Source organism: Sus scrofa, chromosome 1 (assembly GCF_000003025.6).
Source record: "Sus scrofa isolate TJ Tabasco breed Duroc chromosome 1, Sscrofa11.1, whole genome shotgun sequence".
NCBI lineage: Eukaryota > Metazoa > Chordata > Mammalia > Artiodactyla > Suidae > Sus > Sus scrofa.
In genome coordinates, this window is record NC_010443.5 from 49,907,011 (window position 1) to 49,932,726 (window position 25,716).

Here is a 25,716-nt window from a genome sequence, read left to right on the forward strand (position 1 = left end):
TCCGGCGTTGCCGTGAGCTGTGGTGTAGGTTGCAGATGCGGCTCGGATCCTGCGCTGCTGTGGCTCTGGCGTAGGCCGGTGGCTGCAGCTCCGATTCGACCCCTAGCCTGGGAACCTCCATATGCCGCAGGAGCGGCCCAAGAAATGGCAACAACAACAACAACAACAAAAAAAGATGAAAGACAAAAAAAAAAAAAAAAAAGTTGAAACAACCTAAATGTCCATCTACTGATAATGTACAAACAAAATGTATTATTATCCACACAAAGAAATACTATTCAGCCATTAAAAGAAATGGAGCATTGCTACATACACAACATGGATGAACCTTTGAAAACATTATGCTAAGAGGAAAACAACAGATATATATTGAGTGATTTAATTTACATGAAATGCCCATAATGAACAAATCTATTGAGAAAGAGAATAGATTAGTGGTTGCCAGAGACTTGGGGGTGAGGTGGGGATGGGGCAGAACACATTTAATGGTATGTGATTTTTTTTTTTTTTTTGAGGTGAAGAAAATATTCTGGAATTGGATGGTGATGGCTGTATAATCCTATTAATATAATGGGGAAAAACCACTCTACACTTTAAAAGGGTGAATTTTATGGTACAGAGTTAGATATAAATATTTTAAAGTTATATAGGTCTATAATCATTTAACCACCAATTTTGAAATCTAAAATGTTCTAGAAATTGAACTTGTCTTCTAACTCATTTGTTGATATAAAACATGGCTTAAACTAATATATGGCTTTTTATCATTTTTAACCCTTTTTTAATGAATATTCACATATCACTGCAGAATTATTAATCTGCTTGAAAGAAGGAAAGAGAAATGTTGTTCTGGTTCCTATAGGGGATATTATTAAATGTATAATAAACATACCTATTTAAAAAATCATTTTTTTAATATCCTGAATTTTGCTGTATGTGACCCAAGGATTTTTGCTAATGATTTATTATAGTGAACATGCATATGTACACAAAGCAGAGAGATATGAACCAGTTTGGTCAAATCTTTGTAATTCAAGCTAGAAAAAATACAATCCCTCCCCCAAACATGGAATAGTATATAGCTAGCCTGAAGAAAACAAAGTGAATTCAAGGAGATAAGAAATGTGAGAATTTGGGGTACAGGCCTCAATTCAGAAAAAGCTCCATTACAAAATGGAAAATGAAGTATAAAGTTGGGTTGTCCGAGATTTTTCTTGTTTTCTGAGGTAGGTTCATTATCACTATAAACTTTCCTCTTAGATCGGCTTTTGCTGCACCCTATAGATTTTGAATTGTTGTGCTTTCATTTTTCATTTGTTGACAGGTAATTTTTGACTTCTTCAGTGAGCCATATTGTTCAGTGTTTGCATTTTGGGCAGTTTTTGTCTTGCAGTTGATTTCTAACTTCATAGTGTTGTGGTCAGAAAAGGTGCTTGATATGATTTCAATTTCCTTAAAATTACTGACATTTGCTTTATGGCCCAGCATGTGATTCATCCTGAAAATATCCCATGTCCACTTGACAACAAGGTGTATTCTGCTGCTTTGGGATGGCATATATATTTATATATATTCATTTACACAAAAATAAATTTTTTTCTGGTCTAAAATACAATGCAGAATCATTTATTGCTTATGTCTCTTTAGCATCCTTTAATTTGCAATAGTTCTTTAATTGCTTTTACTTTCTTATATTATGAAAAATCCAAGGCAGTTATATGTGTTGTCCTTCAACTGGGGTTGCCTATATCTTCACATTTGTATTCGGATCATGTATTTTTGGCAGAAATGATGTAATCATATCTATTTGCCCCTTACTGATGAGCCTAACTTGGATTACGAGGTTAAGGTGATTTAGGCAATGTGTCTCCTCTGTAAAATTATGATGGTCCTCACTATAATTAATAAGACTTATGGAAAAATACTTTGAGATTATGCAGCTGTCCTGTTCTCACCAAACTTTCACCTTCCAATTTTAGTATCTATTATGTCTCTTGCCAGAAACAATACATAGTATTTGACAAATGCTGATTTTCTAATTTTGACATTTATTTTACATTTATTTGTTAGAATTCTACTGTAAGGGAAAGTTTTCTCCATTTACTTAATTTACTTGTACTGACACAGATTAAGAGATCCCTATTCAATGGCTTATCAACTATTAACATTACTTTTTTGATACTGAAATTGCTCCAGACTTAGGCAGTGGGAACCCTTCATGGAGGATCCCTTTATTATGCTATTTCCAGCACTTTCTTTTTTTCTGACTTAAGCAGATGTTAACTCATCATATACTTTTTCCCCAGTCCCAGTATCAGATTCAGCCATTTCCCCAAGCAGCCCTGATTCCTTTTGATGAAGTTAGTGTTTTATATTTAATTAAAACATACATATACAGAAATTATTAATTTATCTATTTATCTTGTTATTTTCTTTTATTTTTCTTCCCTTGCGCTTTTTTGTTGTTTACTTTGCTCCCTTGCTAGCTTTTTGGGCTCGAAAATTATTGCACATATTTTTATTCTTTCATTTTCATTGGTAAATGTGTAAGATTATGAATTTCTCTGATCACCATTTTAAAATATATCCTATAGATTCTAATATGAATTTCTGTTAAATCTGCAATTTGTTTTTATTTCTCCTTTCACCCAAGAGTTGCTGAGTAAGTTCGGGGTCATGGAAATGTGAAATCGTAAGATCAACAGGCACATGGGGGGGGTCTACTCTTATGAAAAAAATTGTAAAATTTTCTCAGAAAAAATGGTAATTGTAGAACTTGAAGCTTTGTATTTGCAAAAGTTTTAATTTAAGACTTTTATAATAAACATGGGTTATATATAGCACACAGTAAAAGGCAACACTAACACAAAATTTTCATACAGAATATAAGTTCAATGAAATTTTGCATCAGGGAGTTCCTGTTGTGGCACAGCAGAAACAAATCTTACTAGGAACCGTGAGGTTGCAGGTTCAATCCCTGGCCTCACTCAGTGGGTTAAGGATCCAGCATTGCCATGAGCTGTAGTGTAGGTCACAGTCGTGGCTCGAATATGGCGTTGCTGTGGCTCTGGCGTAGGCTGGAAGCTGTAGCTCCAACTGGACCCCTAACCTGGGAACCTCCATGTGCCATGGGTGCAGCCCTAAAAAGACCAAAAAAAAAAAAAAAAGAAAGAAAGAAATTTTGCATTAGAAGTTTCACAGAGGTTGTGAATGACCTCTGGCATGGCTGAGCAGTGCAGAGGTAGGAGTGGACCTGTCTACTTGCTCTCACTAGGACCACTTGGATGCTAAAGTGTGAGAAGAAAATGGTAGCACGGACTCCTATTTCTGAATGAGATCAACTGTGCACAGACAAGTGATAGATAATAAATCATTTTCATATTTCCTGTGAGTCAAATTCATGTTAATTCTCAATCACACAAGTTTACATTCCTAGATTTTTCCATCAGGCATGCCTACTACTAATTATCCCTAAATGTTCCCAATTTATTCCTATTATTCCTAACTTAGAATCAGATAATCGGACAATAGAAGATAAGAATTCCCATCCATATTCATGAATGAAACATATATATAACAAAAGGAATAAAAGGTAAACGGACTATACTGAAAATTTGGGTTTTTCTTCTTTTTTGGCCACCCCTGCACATATGGAGTTTCTGGGCCAGGGATCAGATCTGAGCCACAGTTGTGACTTATGCTGCAGCTGCAGCAGTGCCAGATTCTTAACCCACTATTCCAGGCTGGGGATTGAACCTGTGTCTCAGGACTCCGGAGATGTCACTGATCCCACTGAGCCACAGCGGTAACTCCTGTACTGAAATTTTAGCACAATTAGAAAAAAAAAAAATTTGGAAATCTTGTATTTGAAAGGAAGAAGTAAAACTGTCTTCTAGTAGCTGACATAATCAGGAATCATAATAAAGCTACCAGAACTAACAATTTAGCCAGGTTGCCTGATACAAGGTCAATGTACAAAAATGAATTTCTATATATTAACAACAAATTGAGAACTGAAATTAAAATAATAAAAAATAATAGTGACAGTGTAAACAAAGATATAAATTTGTCAAAGTATTAGCAAGCATTATCAACGTATTGCCCTGAACACTACAAAACAATGCTGGAGAGAAATTTAAGATAAAATAAATAAATGAAAGATGTCATGTTCACGAGCTGAAAGATTCAGTATTAAAATAGCAATTCTCCCCAAATTTACCTATTATTTCAAAGTAATCCTGATAGAAATTACAGTGTTTTGAAGAGTTATGAGGTGATTCTAAATTTATATGGAAACGCAAAGGATCCAGTATAGCCATAACAACACTGAAAAAGGAAAACAAAACTTGATTTCATGACTGATTATAAAGCTCCAGTAACCCAAGTTTTAGCATAAGGACATATAGCTCAATGGAACAGAAGAAGAGTCCAGAAATAGACCCACACACATATATAACCAATTGATTTGACAAAAGTACTACCAAGGGAATTCAATGAGCAAAGGACAGTCCTGCCAAAAAAAAAAAAAAAAAAAAAAAAAAGTCACTGAAACAACCACATACAGGTATCCATATGGGAAAAAAAAATTTGACCCCGAAGTCATACCATTCCACAAAATTAATTTAAAATGGACCATAAGCCTAAATATAAGAGCCAAATCTATCATCTAGGAGAAAATACTTTCCATAAAAACTTAAGAAACATTTCTTTGAATGACAGCGTTAAAAAAACAAAAGCCAACATTCAAAATACACATATTTGACAAAGCCATTGGTCCAGAATATATAAACAAGTCTCATAACTCACTCATAAAACAAAAACCTAACTTTAACCACATTAACGAACTGAATAAAAACCATGATTCTTTCAATAGATGCAGAAAAATCCTTTGACAAAATCCAACACCCATTTCTGATGGGAAAAAAAACAAAAAAACAAAAAAACACCCTCCAGAAAGTGGGCATAGAGGGAACCTAACTCAACATAATAAAGGCCATATACAACAAACCCACAGCTAACATCATTCTCAATGGTGAAAGCCTGAAAGAATTCCCACTGATATCAGGGTCAAGACAAGGATGTCCACTCTCACCACTACTATTCAACAGTTTTGAAAGTTCTAGTCATGGCAATCAGAGAAGAAAAAGAAATAAAAGGAATCCAAATTGGAAAGGAAGAAGTAAAACTATCACTGTTTGCAGATGACATGATACTATACCTAGACAATCCTAAAGATGTCTGTTAGAGCTCATCAGTGAATTTGGCAAAGTACAGGTAACAAAATTAATACACAGAAATCAACTGCATTTCTATATACTACCAAAGAAAGATCAGAAAGAGAAATTAGGGAAACAATCCCATTTACCATCGCATCAAAAAGAATAAAATACTCAGGAATAAAACTACCTAAAGAGACAAAAGACATGTACTCTGAAAACTGTAAGACACTGATGAAACAAATCAAAGACAAGGAGTTCCCATCATGGCTCAGCAGTTAGCAAACCCGAGTAGCATCCATGAGGATGCAGGTTCGATCCCTGGCCTTGCTCAGTGGGTTAAGGATCTGGCATTTCCATAAGCTGTGGTGTAGGCTGCAGATGCAGCTCGGATCCTGCATTGCTGTGGCTCTGATATAGGACAGTGGCTACAGTTCCAACTGGACCACTATCCTGGGAACTTCTATATGCCATGGGTGCAGCAAGGTATACCATGCTCTTGGATTCGAAGATTAATATTATGAAAATGACCATACTACCCAAGGCAATCTACAGATTCAATGCAATTGCTATCTAATTACCAAGGACATTTTTCACTGAACTAGAACAAAATATAAGACCCAGAATAGCCAAAGCCATCCTGAGAAAGAAAAATGGAACTGGAGGAATCAGTCTCCCTTGCTTCAGACTATACTACAAAGCTACAGCCATCAAAATTGTGGTACTGGCACAAAAACAGAAATGTAGATTAGTGGAACAGGATAGAGAGCCCAGAGTTAAACTCACGCACCTACAGTCAACTAATCTATGACAAAAGAGGCAAGAATATACAATGGAGAAAAGACAGTCCCTACAATAAGTAGTGCTGGGAAAACTGGACCGCTACATACAATTAGAACACTTCCTAACACCATAACACAGAAATAAACTCAAAATGGATTAAAGACCTAAATATAAGATCAGATACTAGAAAACTCTTAGGGGAAAAGATAGGCCAAACACTCCCTGACATAAACCACAGCAATATCTTCTCAGCACCTCCTAGAGTAATGACAATAAAAACCAAAATAAACAAATGGGACCTAATTAAACTTAAAAGTTTCTGCACAGCAAAGGAAACCCTAAACAAAACAAAAAGACAACCCACAGAATGGGAGAAAATATTTGCAAATGAAGTGACTGACAAGGGATTAATCTCCAAAATTTATAAACACCTCATGCAGCTCAATACCAAAAAAACAAACAACCCCACCAAAAAATGGGCAGAATATCTAAACAGACAATTTTCCAAAGAAGACATACAGATGGTCAAAAAAAAAACATGAAAAGATGTTCAACATCACTCATTATTCCAGAAATGCAGATGAAAACTACTATGAAGTATCGCCTTATACCATCCAGAATGGCCATCATCAAAAAGTCTACAAATAATAAATGCTGGAGAGGGTGTGGAGAAAAGAGAACCCTATTACACTGTTGGTGGGAATGTAAACTGGCGCAACCACTGTGGAAAACAGTGTGGAGGAGTTCCCATTGTAGCACAGTGGAAACGAATCCAACTATGAACTGTGAGGTTGCAGGTTCAATCCCTGGCCTCACTCAGTGGGTTAAGCTCTGGCTGTTAGCTGTGGTGTAGGTCACAGACATGACTTGGATCTGGCATTGCTGTGGCTGTGGGATAGGCTGGCTGGCAGCTGTAGCTCCAATTAGACCCCTAGCCTGGGAACCTCCATATGCCATGGGTGCAGCCCTAGAAAGACAAAAGACAACAACAACAAAAAAACCCACAGTGTGGAGATTCCTCAGAAAACTAAAAATAGAATTACTATTTGATCCAGCAATCCCACTCTTGGGCATCTATCCAGAGAAAACCATGACTCGAAAAGACACATGTACTCCAATGTTCACTGCAGCATTATATACAATAGACAAGACACAGAAACAATCTAAGTGCCCATCAACAGAGGAGTAGATAAAGAAGAGGTGACATATAAACACAATGGCAAATTACTCAGCCATTATAAGGAAAGAAATCATGGCATATGCAGCAACATGGATGGACCTAGAAATTATCATGCTAAGTGAAGTTAGACAGTGAGACAGCAATGTCACATGTTATCACTTACATGTGGAATCTAAAAAAGGGACACAATGAACTTCTTTGAAGAATGGATACTGACTCACAGACTTTAAAAAAATTATGGTTTCCAGAGGAGAAAGGCTGGGGATGGGAGATAGGCTGGGGGTTTGGGATGGAAATGCTATTAAAATTGAGTTGTGATGATCGTTGTACAACTACAAATGCAATAAAATTCATTGACTTAAAAAATAAAAAACAATTCCCCCCAACTTTAAAAGTGGCCAAAAGATTTAAACAGGCATTAGAGAGCAGACATACAAATGGCCAGTAAGAATGCAAAAAGATGCTCAATATCATTAGTCATCAGGGAAATGCAAATCAAAACCATAATGAGATATACCCATTTGAATAACCATTACAAATAGTTACAATATAAAACTGACAAGGGTATGAAGCAATTTGAAATCTCATACTGCTCTGGGAATGCAAAATACTGCAACCACTTTGAAAAATGCTCTGGCAGTTTCTTATGAAGTTAAATGTGTACTAAACATTAAACCCTGCAATTCTACTCCTAAATATTTACCCAAGAAAAATGAATGAAATGAAAACACACATCTACACAAAGATTGTACACAAATGTTCACATCAGCATCATTCATAATAACCTCAAATTGTTAACAACTCAAATCCCCACTAACAGGTGAGTAGATAAACAAATTGTAATAGACACATCGCAATGCTACAGAGCAGTAAAATAGAATGAACCACTGGAAAGAGATGCAATAACATGGATGAATCTCCAAAGCATTGGTTGAGCCAAAGATTTCATATGCCATGATTCCACAGAACACATAAAACTAAATCTCAGTGACAGAAGGACATTAGCATCTGAGCTCAATGTAGCGGGAGCGGGGGGACCACAAAGTAACTTTTTGTAGTGATGTGGATCCTCTGTAGCTATGTATCTGTATTTGGCAAAATCAATCTGCACACGCAATAAAGTTTACTTGAAGATCCCTCAAAACACAGGGACAGTGAAATGGCACAGAGCATGTTTAAAACAAGCCAGCTAATGTTAGCGGCTAGGTTATAAATATTTAGAAAGAAGCTACCTAAACAATTTAATGCTGAATTCATACCTTTGGTACTATAAGGTCAATCGCCTTGGGGGAAAAAAAAAGTTGATTATAACAGAAAGTTTAAACACTGATACACAGTAGACCTAAGTGATTATGATATGTTTTGAAGAACTCTTTCAAAAGAGAAGCTTTTTGGATGAGGAGTCCGTCCATTTTCTCATTTCCTTTTGAATTATAAGAGGAAGACCACAGGCTGAAGAATTCAAGGCTGGCAAATTTGATGGTTTCCCAAAAAAAGGAAATGAACAGTTTTCCACCTTAAATACAACCTTTTACATACTTTCAGAAACATACCACCTGACAATGAAGCAAATTCTATGAAAATTTCAAATCTGAAATTGAAATCCAACTAACTGAAAAAGGTCTAATATGGCCCCAGATCTCCTATAGAAATGCACAAACTTGAAAGAAAAATGCTTGGAGCATACTATAGCACTTACATGTATTTTAAATTTCTCAAAAGCTCTGTTAATAATACTTACATTACACATAAGTAAATGAAGCTCAAAGTACCCAAACTTGCCCCAGACTTGCCCCAATTACCAAAGAGCTGTAATTCAAAACCAGAGAATTTTAACTCTAAAACTCAGGCTCTTACGTACCATGCTGCCATGCCTCATAAGAACTCATGCTCTCCGAGAGGTGCTACATAAACTGAGAAGCAGGAACAGCATAATTTTTAAAAATTCCATTTACCTTCAGGGGACGCAGAGCACCACAGAATTTTGTCCACCAGCTATTTTCAATGAATTCTAAATGTCTCTCTCTTTTTCTAAGTGTCCGTAACCTTTCTTCAAATTGTTTTAAGGCACGTCTATCCCTTATTGGCAAAGGTCGACCATCTTTGCTCTGCAAATAATAGAACAAAATAATACATAGGGTTTTTTTTAATCATTAAAATTTTAATAAAGTATCCACCAGATTTAGTGGATCAGGCAACAAAAACTTTCTCACGTTGTATTTGGCAATTTTACGAATTGGGAAAAAAACCCAAAAACTTCTATGTATACATCTCTGAACCAAGATCAGCATCAAAATGTGATGTGGGTGTGTGTACATTTAATGCTGAACTGCCTCCTGATCCCTATTTTCCAAATACTATATATGGTAAAGTTATATGGAGACAGATAAATATTTTTTAAAACACCTTTTTTTTATGAGGTACTTTATGTTTTTTGCTCACTACTCTCCTTCACCTCCAAATTCCTCATTCCTTTATCTTAATATACTGGACCCTACCCTTTCTCTCCTTTTCGTCAAGTGACTGTGTTATAGCGAACCTGAGGTGATGCTTCTCAGCTGCTGCTTCAAACACCAGCAGAAGGAAGCAATACTAGTATGTGGTATGCACAGGTTTTTAAAACAACTGTTAAGAAGTTGTTTGGCTCTTGGCTCTTTCTTATTCTCCAAGTACATCTGTAAATGAGTCATGTTTTCTTTGGCCAACAGATAATCTCTATCCAACAGATAATCTCATCTATTTTCACATGATACTTACTGTAACCGTGAGCAGCACCTTTCTGGTAGTGTCTGAGTGACACTTTTCCATGTGAATGCCCCTGTTCTTAAGTGTCTTCAACTGTGTACAGTAATAAACCACAGTAAGACAACAACTGCTAAATATTGAAAAGGAGAACTGTAAGTCTGTTCACTTTTCTTGGAAGAAACAAGAAAATATTTACATGGGACTACATTTTTGAAATGCAAAGATGTTAGATATTTAGAATGTTAAAATCCCTATTAGGGTTTAAATAGGATGCTGGGAGACACAGAGCAGTGTTCAGCAGCATACCCTGGAGCAGACTCAATTGGAAATAACAGGTACAGTGACGACAATACCCAGATCCCCTTTCATAAGGAGATGTTTAAACTGAGAAAATCTAATTTGATTTTATAAGACATATTCGCTAAGCTATATAAACCAACCCGGTTCTTTGGTTCTTTAAAATCCTTTTTGGTGCTGCTTTTTGGGTATATAAATTTTAAAACATAAAAATTTAAACCTCGCTCATTCCTTAATTTGCATTCAGGTTTTGAGTCTTGTTTATAAAGGTGTTCTACACACCAGGATAAAATTTTATTTTCATGTTCTCCTAATGTTTTATAAATGTTACATGTGATATAAATTCAGAATTTGTTTTATATAGTAGGAGGTTTATGAAAACGTATTATCTTTTATAGACTGTACTGAATTTCCACTGAAACTTACGAAAGTCTGTCCTCTCTGCAATACTGAATCTTCCTAATTAGGGACCAATGGAAGTTCTCCATTCATTTCTGTATTCCACTATATATCTCAATAAATTTTATCATTTCTACCAGGAAGATCCTGACATTTCTTATTATTTTATAGTCTGAAGTTATTGTGAATGAGATCATTTTTATTACATCCTCCAACTGCAGAATGATTCATATGTGTGTACGTAGAACTCATTAGTTCTATCGGTTTGTCAGCTGATTCTTTCAAGATTTTCTTGATAGATGACTTCTGCAAATATAAAAGTTACTTCCCTTTTTTTCTCCTCTCTCTCCCATATTTGTATCTACCTTCTTTCTCATCTGACTAGAACCTCCAGGAGTATGCTACTGACATCGCTGTCCTATTCAAGACTTTAATGAGATTTATCATTCATCATTAAGTATGATGCTCACTACGGCTTCCCTGGCTAAAAAGTTTCTTATTTCTAATTTGATAACACTTTTTTTCTAAAAATCATAACTACAAATTGATTCTTACTCCTCTTTGACATCTATCAAGATGTCTAAATTTCTCATTTAATCTCAATATATTAAATAATTATTATGAAATATTCTAACAGCATAGTTTTTGAATTACAAATATTTTTATTTATATTAAAATATCTGTCTATACTTTCATAAAAGAGACCAGTATATAAGCAGTTTTGTTTTTTGTGTGCTATTACCATCTGGTTTCTGTACTGGGATTATAATAATTTTTTTTTTTTTTTTTTTTTTTGTCTTTTGTCTTTTGTTGTTGTTGCTGTTGTTGCTATTTCTTGGGCCACTCCCGCGGCATATGGAGGTTCCCAGGCTAGGGGTTGAATCGGAGCTGTAGCCACCGGCCTACGCCAGAGCCACAGCAACGCGGGATCCGAGCCGCGTCTGCGACCTACACCACAGCTCACGGCAACGCCGGATTGTTAACCCACTGAGCAAGGGCAGGGACCGAACCCGCGACCTCATGGTTCCTAGTCGGATTCGTTAACCACTGCGCCACGACGGGAACTCCGGATTATAATAATTTAATAGGATAAATTCAGGTAACTTTCCATTTTTTCTTATCTTCTATAAATAAGATTTAACTATTACTGAAGGTGACAAAGGAAGAAAAACTTTATTGTGTTTTTAGAAGTATGTTTAATTAGCAAGTGGTTACATGCTAATTGTTCATTTAAAATAAATAAAATCTTATTTTATTCAACCAGTACATAAAACATAATCGATACTATAAAATTGGATATTACACATGGAATCAGTGTACCTGAGACCAGCAAGGTCTTAATCATATGTAAGGAGAATTTTTGTGCTTTAGTTGTCATAACTATCATAAGAACTCTCAAACTGTCAGTGTCCTACATTTCACAAAAGACAAATCTTTTTAAGATATAGATGTGGTTCTTTAAGGATATGTTGCCCAAAAACTCAATGTCAAATATGAGTTTACCAAAGTCTAAATCACAACAGAAAGCAGTCCAAAGACAAGTATTTTTATGCTCCCCAATAACAATAAAATATCAACTCACCTTCGATTTAATTGTCTGGATGTGTTGCTCCACTTCTTCAATGTCTTCAGTGTTCTCTAAACGTTCGTAAGCAGCGCTTCTCGTGCCTTTTATCAGGTTTAAAGGCAGTGCCGACATGCCATAGGCCTAAAAGAAATAAGAGAAAACATGTTTTAATAAGACCATTTTAAACATATTATACACAATTTTCAGGTAAAAAATGTCCTTTAAAGTAATAAAAAGAATAAGCAGTTGTGAAAGCACAGTCATTGAAGAACATGGTATATGTGGTGAACCATGATTATAGCATCTCATAATTCCCATTTATTTCACAGTTACAGAGATTACATCTGTAAATCTAACTATGTCCAGAACAGACAGTATCTATTTCTTAAAGCTAAAAAATTAATGTAAACATAATACTTTATCAAGGTAATGAATCACAATTTCAGGTTAATTATACAAGTATATATATATAGTAAACCCTAGTAAAATGTATTTTAATAAACATGTTATTTGATTATCATACCAATGATTTGTATGTAGTTTACTTATAAATCCTAATATTTATAATCTTTCTACTAAGTATTTTAAATATTTACCTATATAAAAATTTTTAAAATAATAATCAGCATTAAAAATAAACATACTATTATTTAATATTACCTGATTCTGTATTAGCTATCCCAAATGTGTATTTTTAATTGTAACTACTAAAAACACTTAATGGCAAATGCCTTATGACCATTATTCAAAATCATTGTTCACCTTAAATCCTTAGAGGCAAAAATGACAACTATCATCTCCTGATTAAAGCAACAGGCTCTAAAGTAGAGCTCATTTTCATTTTCTTCCTAAGGACACAAACACCTGGACCAGTCTTCCCTGAAGTTAGGTTAGTAGGACCATGAAATTGAGTTCAAACAATGAAATGTGAGCAGAAGTGAAATGATACCTCTTGGGCTTACCCCCCATCTCCAAAATATCCTGAGTGGTCCTGCATATTTTCTCTCATGCTTTCTGCTGCCTGGTTGTCACTCCCAGGATGACCTCAAATACCTTTAGTGTCAATTTTCATCACTTCAACAATCTTACTGAGTCTCCTTTAGACATTGATTCAACACTGATTAAACCACAATTCATAGAGTGAAGCATATATTCTGATACATCAGGGCTGTTTTTTAATTAAGGGAGAATATGAACAAAGAACATGACTAAAAGGAAATCTCAGATCAACCAGTTCTATCAGGTAATATCAACTCTATAGCATGTTGTTTTAGGTAACTGACTAAATGAAATTATTACCCAATATGCAAATCTCTGCATTTTTTAAAGGAGAAATACTTAAAATCTTGCATTTTAAATATTGTTAAAGCATAAGTTAATGTTTTCATGATTTCTCTGTTATATGAAAAAAAAATTTTAAAAAGGAGACTAAGGAAAGGTTCTGTTTATATTAGAAGAAAATATAATTTGTATAGAGTAGAATAATTTTCTCCTAAATTCTTATCCAATTTATATTCCTAGACCTTGATAAAATGTAAAAAGGAAAAACAGAATCAGCTTTAAATTTCTATTTTTAACATTAAATTTTATATTCTCAAAGCCCTGAAAATGTCAAGAAAAAAGCTTATGGAAGACAAGTGTCCCACAGACCTTTACACTTTCCTCATACAACTGTCCTATTCCTAGTGTCACTTTGACTTATTTGTTGTTCTAGTAGTCTACTTCTTTTAAACATTGAAAAAAACTTTAAGACTCTAATGAATATATAAAATTACATGATGATTATTCACCAATTCTTCACATTCACGTATCATTTTACCACAACTCTGTGTTGCTTTTTACAACCAGTCACCAAGTCAAAAATACCTTGCTAAACCCAGTTAATGGCCAAGTTTATTTCCTCATCTTTCCAACCATCTCCAGACTAGGCTTATTTCATCCCAATGCTTGCTATTCAGTGTTGGATGGATCTGGGTCTCTAAATCTAGCAATCTCAGTATTTAACACTATTTCCCAAGGGATTTGTTACTCTAGTTAGTGTTAAAAATGAAGCCCCTACTTAGAATTTACTGTCAAATACAAGGTCATCTAATTCTCCCAACTGGTCTGCTGGTCTTCTCACTCTCTACAAATTCATCTTCTATATTGTTTCCAAAGTGATCGCTCTCTAACACCCAAGTCAGATAATGTCATTCTTCTAATACCAACTGAAATTCTCCAGGACCAATAAGGGTATTTTTCAAAGTACTCTGGCACAAGTCCCTAGGATTCTGGTCAGGTGCCACTAGGGCCACTGCAGGGATAAGGCAGGGAGCCTTGGAGGGACCTGCTACCACTTTAGGCCAGAGCAATTCTACTTTGTTCATCTATTTATTTATACATACATACATACATACATACATATGAACACAGAGAGAGGCAGAATTACTAGTCTTGTGAATAGGCACCATTATCTAATCCTAGCACATAATCTAATCACTACTCCTAAATCACTCCAGTTTCACACTACTTTAGGTTTGCCCAGCATCCATACTTTAGCACACACAGTGCCCTCATCTCGAATTCCTATCTTCTCACCTTACTTCATTAGCAGAGTCCAATGTCCTTCAGGTCTCAGCTTAATTACACCATGTCTGAGAAACCTTCTTTGATTTGTAAATGTGCCTTGCTTATAACTCAATTATATACAAGACACTGAACATTAACATTATTGGTCTGTACATCTGTTTATCACTAGATCTGTTAATCTGAATCATTCAGGAAGCTCGTAACAATACAGGTTTCTCAGCCAGACTAGAAATAACTGCAGTAGACTATTTTGTATGGAACGACTAGGTCTCCAATTTCTTCGTCCTATCTTTATTCCAAGAATAAACATGTATTCAATTAATAAAGTAACTTCTCTAATAATATTTGACCAAAAAAAATTTTTTAAAGAACACTTTATTCATATGAACATATTTCCTTGTATGGAATTTATTCATCTATTAGTAGAGTTAAACTGAATTCCTATAGCTTAAATAAATAGCTTAATGCAAAAATTGCAGAAAATACAAATGTATCCTTGCTAATACCTTGTTGTAACATGGGACCAGAATACAATACATTTTTGTGAACTGTTACTTGTCTGAAGAAAACAAATAAAAGAAAGTAAGAATTATTTTGGTTACCTAGCTTTTTGCTTGTTTTTGGATTGCATGCTTAAGTTTCAAAAATTATCAGGGAATTTAACTATAACATTTAGATTATGATAAAACTGACATAATACATTACAAAACATTTAATCACTATAACTTTAAGATTTCTGAACAACAATCTTATGAATTTAACCCCAGACTTCTTTGAAAAAATGAAGACTCCTTTTCAGACACCAAACTCATTGCTTGTTACTGCCCTCTAGTGAATGATCAGAAAATCAACAAGGCTAAAGAGATTACCACTTAAAATGCTTCCAGGTCAGCCATAATTGCCTCTAATTTTATTTGTTTCAACTTCCAAGAATAAATCACCACCTATATTTTAAAACCCAAATGTTTTTAAAGAATATATACAAAGTACAAACATTTCTAATACCTTTTTGTCCAGGTTAGAACGCCTTTCCCTGCATATCTCTTTTCCGTGTAGGATGACAGTTTCTAACCTATGAGCCTTGGATTACTGCAAAAGATCAACGCCAAGCACTGCCTGTAAACTGAATATATATTTGCATATATTTATAAAACCTATTATTCAAGGACAAGGATCTGTTATGACTAATAAAACAACTCAACATGTACTCAATAAAGATTTCCCTTTTATTTATTTATTTTGTCTTTGTAGGACTGCACCCATGGCACATGGAACTTCCCAGGCTAGGGGTCAAATCAGAGCTATAATAGCTGGCCTATGCCACAGCTATAGCAACAATGGATCCAAGCTGCATCTGCAACCTACACCACAGAGTTCACGGCAACACTGGATCCTCCACCCACTGCGCAAGGCCAGGGATCAAACCCGTGTCCTCATGGATACTAGCTGGGTTCATTTCTGCTGAGCTGTGATGGAAACTCCCTAAAAATTTCTCTTTTAAATTATTCATTGATTCAAAAATATATATATACTTTCTCCCATTTAACATCAGTGAAATGTAGCTGCATCTTATAAACACTGGCTAGGTAAAAATTATGACACTGCTATAATTACCTGAATATTCACAAATTTGGTCACAGCTGGTTATATTAGTTACTTCCTCAGTTGAAGTACATGAATTCTTGATACAAATATTGAGTTTAATTGCCACTTACATTGTCTTATAAGATAGTACTACGATTTGACACTGAAGCAAAAAGTTACTGTGTAAGGAGAAACTGAAAAAAGGAACAAAAATTCACTGGAACAATAAGCATGATTCTTCATTTTTTTGTAAAGCAACAGTCAAAGGATTTTTGAGCTTAAGAAAGAAAGATGCCCAAAGTAGAAGACATTTTGTATTTTATGACTTGGGTAGCAAGTAAAAACAATAAAAAAACAACAAAAAACCTTAAATTTATATAATAGGTGTGTTAGCAGCTATAAAGAAAAACCCAGAGACAAGAGTGGAGCACTCAAGAAAAGCTGCATCATCAATTCTCTCGACAACACAAAAGATAAGCTTGTAGACCGAAATGCAGACAAGAACAACCAATTCAAAAAAATGACTCAGGGAGTTCCTGCTGTGGTTCAGAGGGTTATGCATCAGAATAGTATCCATCAGGATCTTTGCCTCCCAGAGTGGGTTAGGGATCCAGTGTTGCGATGCACTGTGGTGTAGGCCGAAGACATGGCTTAAATCCTGCGTTACTGTGGCTGTGGCGTAGGCCAATTCAAACCCTAGCCTGGGAACTTCCGTATGCTGCATGTGCAGCCCTAAAAAGGGAAAAAAAAAAACAAAAAAAAAAAACTGACTCAGAAGACTCATGTTCCCAATGCCAAGTTTCAGAAATACTTTTCCAACTTATTTCATTTATATTTCCTTATTTTTTATGCAGAAGGTTGACAGAATTTTATGTAAGTCTAAAACACTTCTCTCATTAATATAAAACAAAAATTATAAATAAGAAAGCATGGGCAAGGATATTTTCCTTATTGTGGTCCATAGAAGAAAGGTGCATCTTACAATCAATGTCATAGGGTCAATGAAATACAGTATCACATGGAAGGCTGAGATATTTGACTTTTAAAGTGAATTTTTGTCTTCAATCATTACTGAGAACTACTGCTTTATTTATTTCTACTTTTGAATCCTTAATTTATCATTCTGATCTTTACTCCATTAGCTTATATTAAATTCATATAGATCCACATAAATAAATACATGTATATATAACTCATAAACTCCTGGAAGATATGTTCAATTTTTTTACTGATAAGTTCAGTAGTTGCTGCTTTTATAGGCATGTCTGTGGTCCATATGATACACTTTGTATGAAAAGGGCATTATTCAACATTCTCCCACTTGGTGGCACCAAAAAATTAAAACGTCTGCACAAATATCTGTGCGTAGCAGTTTCTTCTTTTTTAATTCAAAAAGTACCAGATTCCCTTTCAATTTAAGCTGAAAACAAAAGACAAGATAACTTGTCATTTGGCGTTCTTCTTCTCCTAAAATTGAATGCTCAATTAATTATTCGGCTAATATGTGGTATGATGGATACAATCTTGGTAAAATTTAAATAATCAACTAGTTTCTAAAAACTAAACAATAATGCACAACTAAGTAATTCACAGTCGGCTGACACATACATTACCAAAACTTCTGGAGTCTTAATACTAATTGTTATAGATCCTATAACAGACATGACTTCACCTTTCATAATTAATTCTTTGTATTCGGGGCCAAAGTATTCTAAGTATTAAGTTCCCACTGTGGGTAATTAATGACAATTAAACTTATACTTCTCCACATTTCCCCATGAACAGACCAATTCTTAAGCTTTTCCCTAACAACCTAGGAGAAAACTAGATTGCATAGTTTTAATTGCATAATACTGTCTGTCATATTGCACAAACATTTTGCAAAATATGATAACCACCTATCCATAATAAAACCACCTATCAATAAAGAGTTGATTTTAATGAAGTCTGAATAGGTATCATTGGCCCATTTTTACAGATGGGGAAGCCAGGATTCAGAAATTAGATTTTTACATAACGGCTCATACTCAGCTATACACACCATGCCACCCCCTTAAACAAAGTCTTCTCTACCCCACCTATATAGGAAAACTGGCGAGACTATGGTTTGGTAGCAAAACATTCTTCCACCAAGTTATGAGTGTATTTCATAGTGCTATCTAAATGCTTTTAATCTATCATCACACCTAAAAGTAACCACCATTCAATTTATTTTTATTTATTCATCTTTTCATAATCCACATTCTCACTGATCATAATACTGTTAACACCTGGCTTCCTTTTTTTTTTTTTGTCTTTTCTAGGGGCACACCCACAGCATATGGAGGTTTCCAGGCTAGGGGTCGAATCGGGGTGGCAGCTGCTGGCCTATGCCACAGCCACAGCAACTCAGGATCCGAGCTGCATCTGTGACCTAGAACACAGCTCACGGCAATGCCGGATCCTCAACCCACTGAGCAAGGCCAGGGATCGAACCCGCAACCTCATGATTTCTAGCCGGATGCATTAGCCACTGAGCCATGACAGGAACTCCAACCTGGCTTACCTTTCACTGCAAAAGAGGTGGGAACTATAATGTAAACAAAATGAAACTGAATATTCAACAATTTGAGCTACAAGTGACTATTTATTGAATGGCCTAAAGATTTCAAGACTTGGTGAAGTGTGTAATTAATTAAACCCTTACAACCTTATTAAACATTATTCCCACTTTAGAGATTACTCCCACTTTAGAGATGAGTAAATTTAGATGGCAAGGTAGTTCAAGGGACCCATGGACTTAAGAGGGATCTACATTTAAGCCTCTCTTCCAATGATCACAATTGCATAGCTCATGCTGTTTAAAGAAAACATACAAGGCAACTCCTAGGTAGTCTGACCTGGTGTGCATCACAATGGACCCTCTCCTTTGGTCTCGGGCCTGAAGTGGACCTTCCCTACCTAACTCAGCATCTCCTGTCTTTCTTGTTCCTGTCATCAGGCCCTCTGATCATCTGTTCAATGTCCTTGAGCCAAGCCATCTGCATTCTAGAAATTTAAAGCTCTTCTAAGGGGATATGTTAACTAAGCCGGTATGATTACTGTTTAATTGGTTTAATTGATTGCATAAATGATAACTTCCACAGTTTCAATTTAAATATAAAATATCATATTAATTTGAAATATTTATCTTTACAATAATATTATTCCTACAGGGAAGCTCTCTTTAAAAGAATTTTAATAATTTCACATTTCCCACTCCCACTCATCACCCCCACAGCTTAATTCAGACCCACCAGAATAATGTTAGTCAGATCCTATTACTTTTCCATTTAAAACCTTCCTATGATTTCTAATTAATCAGAGTAAAATATAAAATCCTAACCATGGTCCACAAAGCACTATAAAACATGTCCTCTGGCTGCTTCTCACCCATACTTCAGTATCCTACCTCCAACCACGCCAGCTCTGACTCCCTGATACAGCATACCTATATTTACCTCGGTTTCCGCACTGCCCTGCCCTCCTGACTGGCTGGCCTTTCACCTCACTCAGGTCTCTGTTCAATGGTTAGAGAAGCTTACCCTAGTCTTTCGCCATTGCCCATCCCTTTACACTGCCCCGTTTGAGCTCTTCCACAGCATCAATTGTTGGGCTGTCAGAAGACAATTCTCCCTGGGTCTCTCATCTCTGCACATCTTACAAGCTAGGTACCAACTGCTCTTTTTTTTCTGTACTAGCTTTTCAAGAACCTTTGTCCAAAGACAGGCTCTTCTTCTAGAGTCTGGGAGGCATGCTTATTGTCTATTACAGACTCAGCTTCCCTACACTCAAGAGTCCCCTGCTTTGTGACAGTCTCACTTGGTGATCTTCACATCTCCACGAGGGAGTTGGGACTCAGAATACTGGCACAAGACAGCACTGATTCTGTGGCTACTGCTATGGCTGTGAGTAAGAGAGTTCTCTGTCTGCGACTAGAAGTCCTACGTCTTTGACCAAAATCCATGAAACCTCAGCAGGCTTCAAGTAGGGTAAAACCTCAGATCCTTCATACTTCTTACAAACTGATGGTGACCTTGGCTTACTGGTTTCCTCTTTTTCTATTTACTTCTCCTGACCAATCTTTCATTGACTGCTAGATCCTCATTTCCCTATACTTTCAAAGCACTTTAACAATAAGCATCATTTGATTTTAAAAATCCTGTTTTTTTAAATTCCCATTTAATGTGGAAGACACTGACCCAAGAAGGTTAAAAGACAAACTCAAGATTAGCATAACAAGTCAGTCACAGAACAGCAATCAGAGTCAGGTCTACCTCCTAATGTGTAATTAGCTTATGAATGTTTTCTAAGAGACAGTTCATTGTGCTCTACATATATTCTGTGAGATGGGAGGATAATTACCCATTAATATATTCCTTGTGTAGTAATAGAAGAAAAAAGCAAAAATGGCACTTGATAATAAAACTGAGTATTCAAATAAGCACCTGAAAGATACTAAAATGCAGTACTTTAGACTTCTTTTATTACATATCATGACACTTGAATGATTACGTAACAAAACTAGAAAGTGCTATCACACTAATAGCTCATTTCCTTTAGACCTAAAGGAAGACATATTGGAACAATATCCAAAAATTTTTTTTAAAACTAATATTTTCCATCTTTGCAAAAATCCAGAATGCTGTAAATATAAATTCCAATAATATGAAAAGGGTTCCACATAATTTAAAGCTTCCTGCACAACTCTCTTTTGGGAGGCAGATAAGAAGCATTTTTACTGGTGTTTGCTCTATAATTTGAGCATAAAACTAAAAACGCAGTCTGTACACAAGTTACCCTGGCTATTATAATTCATATTGTACCATCCCCAGAGATATTAAAAAAAAAATCAGTCTCTGGAGCTCCTTGGTGGCCTAGTAGTTAAGGATCCAGCGTTGTCACTGCTGTGGCATAGGTATAAGCCCTAGATTGGGAACTCCACAAGCCACAGGCACAACCAAAAGGAAAAGAAAAAACTCAAGTCTCTGAGAGTTTAAGATTAGATTTCCTGTTACTAGAGAACTATCAAGTTATGTAAAATATCTGATTTTATAAGTCCTATATCCCCAAATAGGATGAACTTACCGACTCCATAACAGATAGTGATCTATGGTTCAGAGTTCTAATATGCTTATATATCACTATTATTGCATACCCACTTTTCAAGAAAAAGGAAGAAAGCACTAAAATATTAAAGAAGGAAACAGATCTGATACATGAATATGGTAAAAAATATTGCTTCATAAAGTGATTCTCTCATTTTAACTCAATTATCAGCATTACACTTACTGTGTAGGTTATAGCTGCCAACATTCCAATCAAGGTCAGAGAACTAATGGAAAATGACAAGGCAGCTAAACCATCTGCAAAGAAAGAAAAATACTGTTAAAAATGTATAGTTATTCAAATGTTTACACTCAACAAATCAATAAAATAAATATTGGGTTTCTTACACATTCTATAGGAATAAACCTAATATGGATTAGTTCATTCCTGAAATGCTAACTCCAAGTGGAAAAGAGTTTTTAAATAGCTCTTCATAAGTTGATTTGTTAAAGATCTTTCAGATTAACTAATACGATTTTTCCTTTACCTCTTAAAATTAAAGGGAGAAATTACTGCCTATTAAGCCTAAAGAGAAATCAGTAAAATATTAGATGCTTAAATGGCAAAAAAAAAAAAAAAAAAATTCCTGGCCTTTCTCAATGGCAGACCTTGAGAAATAACATTATAGAAATGCCACTATAATGGATCAATGGATGTTGATCCTTTCTTCCCTCTCTGCTTAATCTCAAACTCCTGGTTTTTTGTTCTTAATTTTCAAAAAAGTTTTTAGAATATAGCCTAAAACTAAAATTTTAGAGTTTATTTTACCCTTAAACTTGAAAGAAGCTGGCATGCTCCCTAAGTTAAAAAAAAAAAAAAGCAAATAGAAAATAGATTCAAATATAATACCCAAATAGGAATACAATGCTAACAAGCTAGCTTTCTTTAGCAAACTATTTAAAGGAAGGTCAATGAATGAGTTCTGAGCAAGAGTGACACTTTCAAACAAATATACCAGAAAATGCAATGAAACACTACACAAATTTTAATATTCTTAAATGGAAGTAATACTAATTGTTCTATTGATCTAGTTTAAATGCAGGTCCTATGGAACCAAATACAATTTTTGATTAATTTAATGTATCAATATTAATCTTTCCATGAATAAAATTAGAATGACCTATCATCTTAAAACTCAGTTTTAAAATCGAACACTTAAATAAGTGATCATATTATTAACAAGTTCAGAAACTATGCAAAGCAAATTTTTAAGCCTTACTTTTTAAAATTATAATACCACATTTTACCAAATCACAGACATTGATGCTGATATACTTTCTTGATCTTACTAGAAGTATCAACCCAAAAAGTATTCATAGAAATAGGAGAGGTCTGGCTTTTGGCTGATAGCAATTTTAAGTAACTCCACTTTTAAAATACAACACAAAATCAGAGATATAAAAAGGTGTAAAAATACACATTTTAGAATTGATAAAGTAGAATATTCTGTTAACACTGCCAAGCAAAAAAGTTAGTATTACTAATAAGGATAAGAAAAATGCACTCTAAGATTTGAGGGTTTTTTTTTTTTTTTTTGTCTTTGTTGTGGTTGTTGTTGTTGCTATTTCTTGGGCCGCTCCCAAGGCATATGGAGGTTCCCAGGCTAGGGGTCCAATAGGAGCTGTAGCCACCGGCCTACACCAGAGCCACAGCAACGCGGGATCCGAGCCGCATCTGCAACCTACACCACAGCTCACGGCAACGCCGGATCGTTAACCCACTGAGCAAGGGCAAGGACCGAACCCGCAACCTCATGGTTCCTAGTCGGATTCGTTAACCACTGCGCCACAACAGGAACTCCCAGATTTGAGGGTTTTTAAGATAAAAGAGAATGAGATTATAGCAAGAGCAATAATGCTACTAAATAATCACTGCTTCGAGTTACACTAATACCCAAAGCCTAACTTAGAGTATAATGTTCAAGGTAGAAGAGAAGTTACTCAAGAGACTGAAGGAGTTAACTGCAGGACAAAAAGCAATTTCTTTCTTAACAATGGGATCAGGTGCATAAATCCTGACACTCAGTATCAGTAGATGCCAGGCCTGCTAACTATATTCCTGCTGGTATCAACAAGATATTAGTGGACCACAATTTATAAGACGAAATCTTAGGTGGAAAGCAAGAAAATTAAGAAGTTGTATAGCAAAGACTCCAAGACTTAATTTAATCATCATTTAATATTGTATCTGGCTAAAGAGAAAGAAGTGCTGATCAAAGAAAGTACAGTACCTATTAAAAAGAATAAATACAAAAGCAGTAAGAACTTTCAGCATAATGTTTATAAGTTTTCTAGGTTTCTTTGAAAATAGAGTTACTATGTTCAAATGCACATGAAATTCTGTGTAATATGTCACATTCTTACTTGATATCAGGTTTTAATGCCAACTACATTTTTCAGTGATTAAGCAACTTTATTTTATTTTTTATTTTTTTGTCTTTTTGCCATTTCTTGGGCCGCTCCTGTGGCATATGGAGGTTCCTGGGCTAGGGGTTGAATCAGAGCTGTAGCCACCGGCCCATGCCAGAGCCACAGCAATGTGGGATCCGAGCCGCGTCTGCAACCTATACCACAGCTCACGGCAATGCTGGATCCTTAACCCACTGAGCAAGGCCAGGGATCGAACCCACAACCTCATGGTTCCTAGTCAGATTCGTTAACCACTGAGCCACGACGGGAACTCCTAGGCAACTTTCTTAAGCTAACTTTCTAAACCCACTTTTGTTCCCCTCTCTAAAAACCTAGGTCATGTTAAGGGAAACTTCTGGAAAAATAATTCCAAAATATTTAGGTGAGGAAAATTTATAATAAAGTATTATTTCAGGAGTTCCCATCACGGCTCAGTAGAAACAAACCCAACTAGCATTCATAAGGATGAGGGTTTGATCCCTGGCCTCGCTCAGTGGGTTAAGAATCTGGCGTTGTCGTGAGCTGTTGTGTAGTTTGCAGATGCGGTTCAGATCTCAAATTGCTGTGACTGTGGTGTCGGCCAGCAACTGCAGCTCCAATTTGACCCCTAGCATAGGAATTTCCATATGCCACAGTGCAGTCCTAAAAAAACCAAAAACATTTTTAAAAATTGTTTCATCCACATAAAACCTCTGTAATTTATATTTCACAAAAGATTACTTAATCATGATCAAACAGTTAACACAGGGTTCCTTCAGTTAAAAATAAGAACCAATATATCTAGTACATTTTTAACATGCTATTCTATATTATCCTAAGTGAATTAAAGACCATAAAGAAATTTTAAAATCTTTACTGATAAAATACTTTGAAGATTACATTTTCTTTTCAACATGATAATTTCATGAAGTCAAGAGACTAAGTTATATAACAGTTAGATGGCTAGAATGAGTCTCAGTAACACAAAGCTCCTAATTTGTCTAGCACCCTTTTAACCACAAGTTAAAAGAATTGTCAAGTTAGCAGACCATTTCTGAAAAAAGTCACCAGGATCATGAAATATGAATTATAATGAATTTTTTAAAAAAGAATACTTACGACTACTTCCAAGTTCTTGAAACAGGAATTTCACCTTTTCCCATTCTGTAGAATTTTTGTTATTGGGAACATTCAATGGAACAAAAGCACTAGAAAGGAGGAAAAACTTTGTTTAATGGTTTTAAGGACAAAAGGTCAAATAAATGATCTGAAACTCAATTTTCAATAATTTTTTTAAACAAAGATCAACTTTCCCCTCAAAAGAATAAGCAAATCAAATCTACACCATGTACAGAGGGATGTGAGGAGTTTCTTATCTATGTGTTTATTATATCAAATTTGTTTTAATAGTTTAATTACTATATTCAGTATAATTAGTCTTCTTTGTAATCATATGTATCTCTTTCTTTGGACACACCTGCGGCATGTGGAAGTTCCTGGGCCAGATATCAAACCCACACTGCAGTTGCAGCCTGCACCACAGCTGCAGCAACACTGGTTCCTTAACCCACTGAGCTACAAGGGAATTCCCTCTATCTTATTTTTTGCATTTAAAGCTATTCTGAGAAGGAGCCATAGGTGCAAGACAGTCAAAAAGGCCCATAGCACAAAACAGGTTAAGAATCTCTTTGTTAAATCAGATGAACAGAATATAACTAATGATTTCAGTATATTCATATGCATAAAAAGAAAAGAAAGGAAATATACCAAAATTAACAGTAAATATCTCGTTGTAGAATTATGGGTGATTTCTACTTTCTTTTTAGTATTTTTTCTGTATCTTTCAAGATTCTACCCAGTACA

The 25,716-nt window shown here is 35.3% G+C and overlaps 1 protein-coding gene across 1 annotated transcript in view; it reads right to left on the minus strand.

The window, feature by feature from the left end:
• LMBRD1 (LMBR1 domain containing 1) overlaps positions 1-25,716 on the minus strand; it is a 108,801-nt gene that overhangs the window by 37,827 nt on the left and 45,258 nt on the right. The window contains exons 6-9 of the mRNA XM_013992625.2: positions 24,973-25,061; positions 21,650-21,723; positions 12,203-12,328; positions 9,135-9,287 (exon numbers count right to left, since the gene is read on the minus strand). Of these exons, the coding sequence (XP_013848079.2) occupies positions 9,135-9,287; positions 12,203-12,328; positions 21,650-21,723; positions 24,973-25,061 (442 nt within the window). The remainder of the gene's footprint in view (positions 1-9,134; positions 9,288-12,202; positions 12,329-21,649; positions 21,724-24,972; positions 25,062-25,716) is intronic.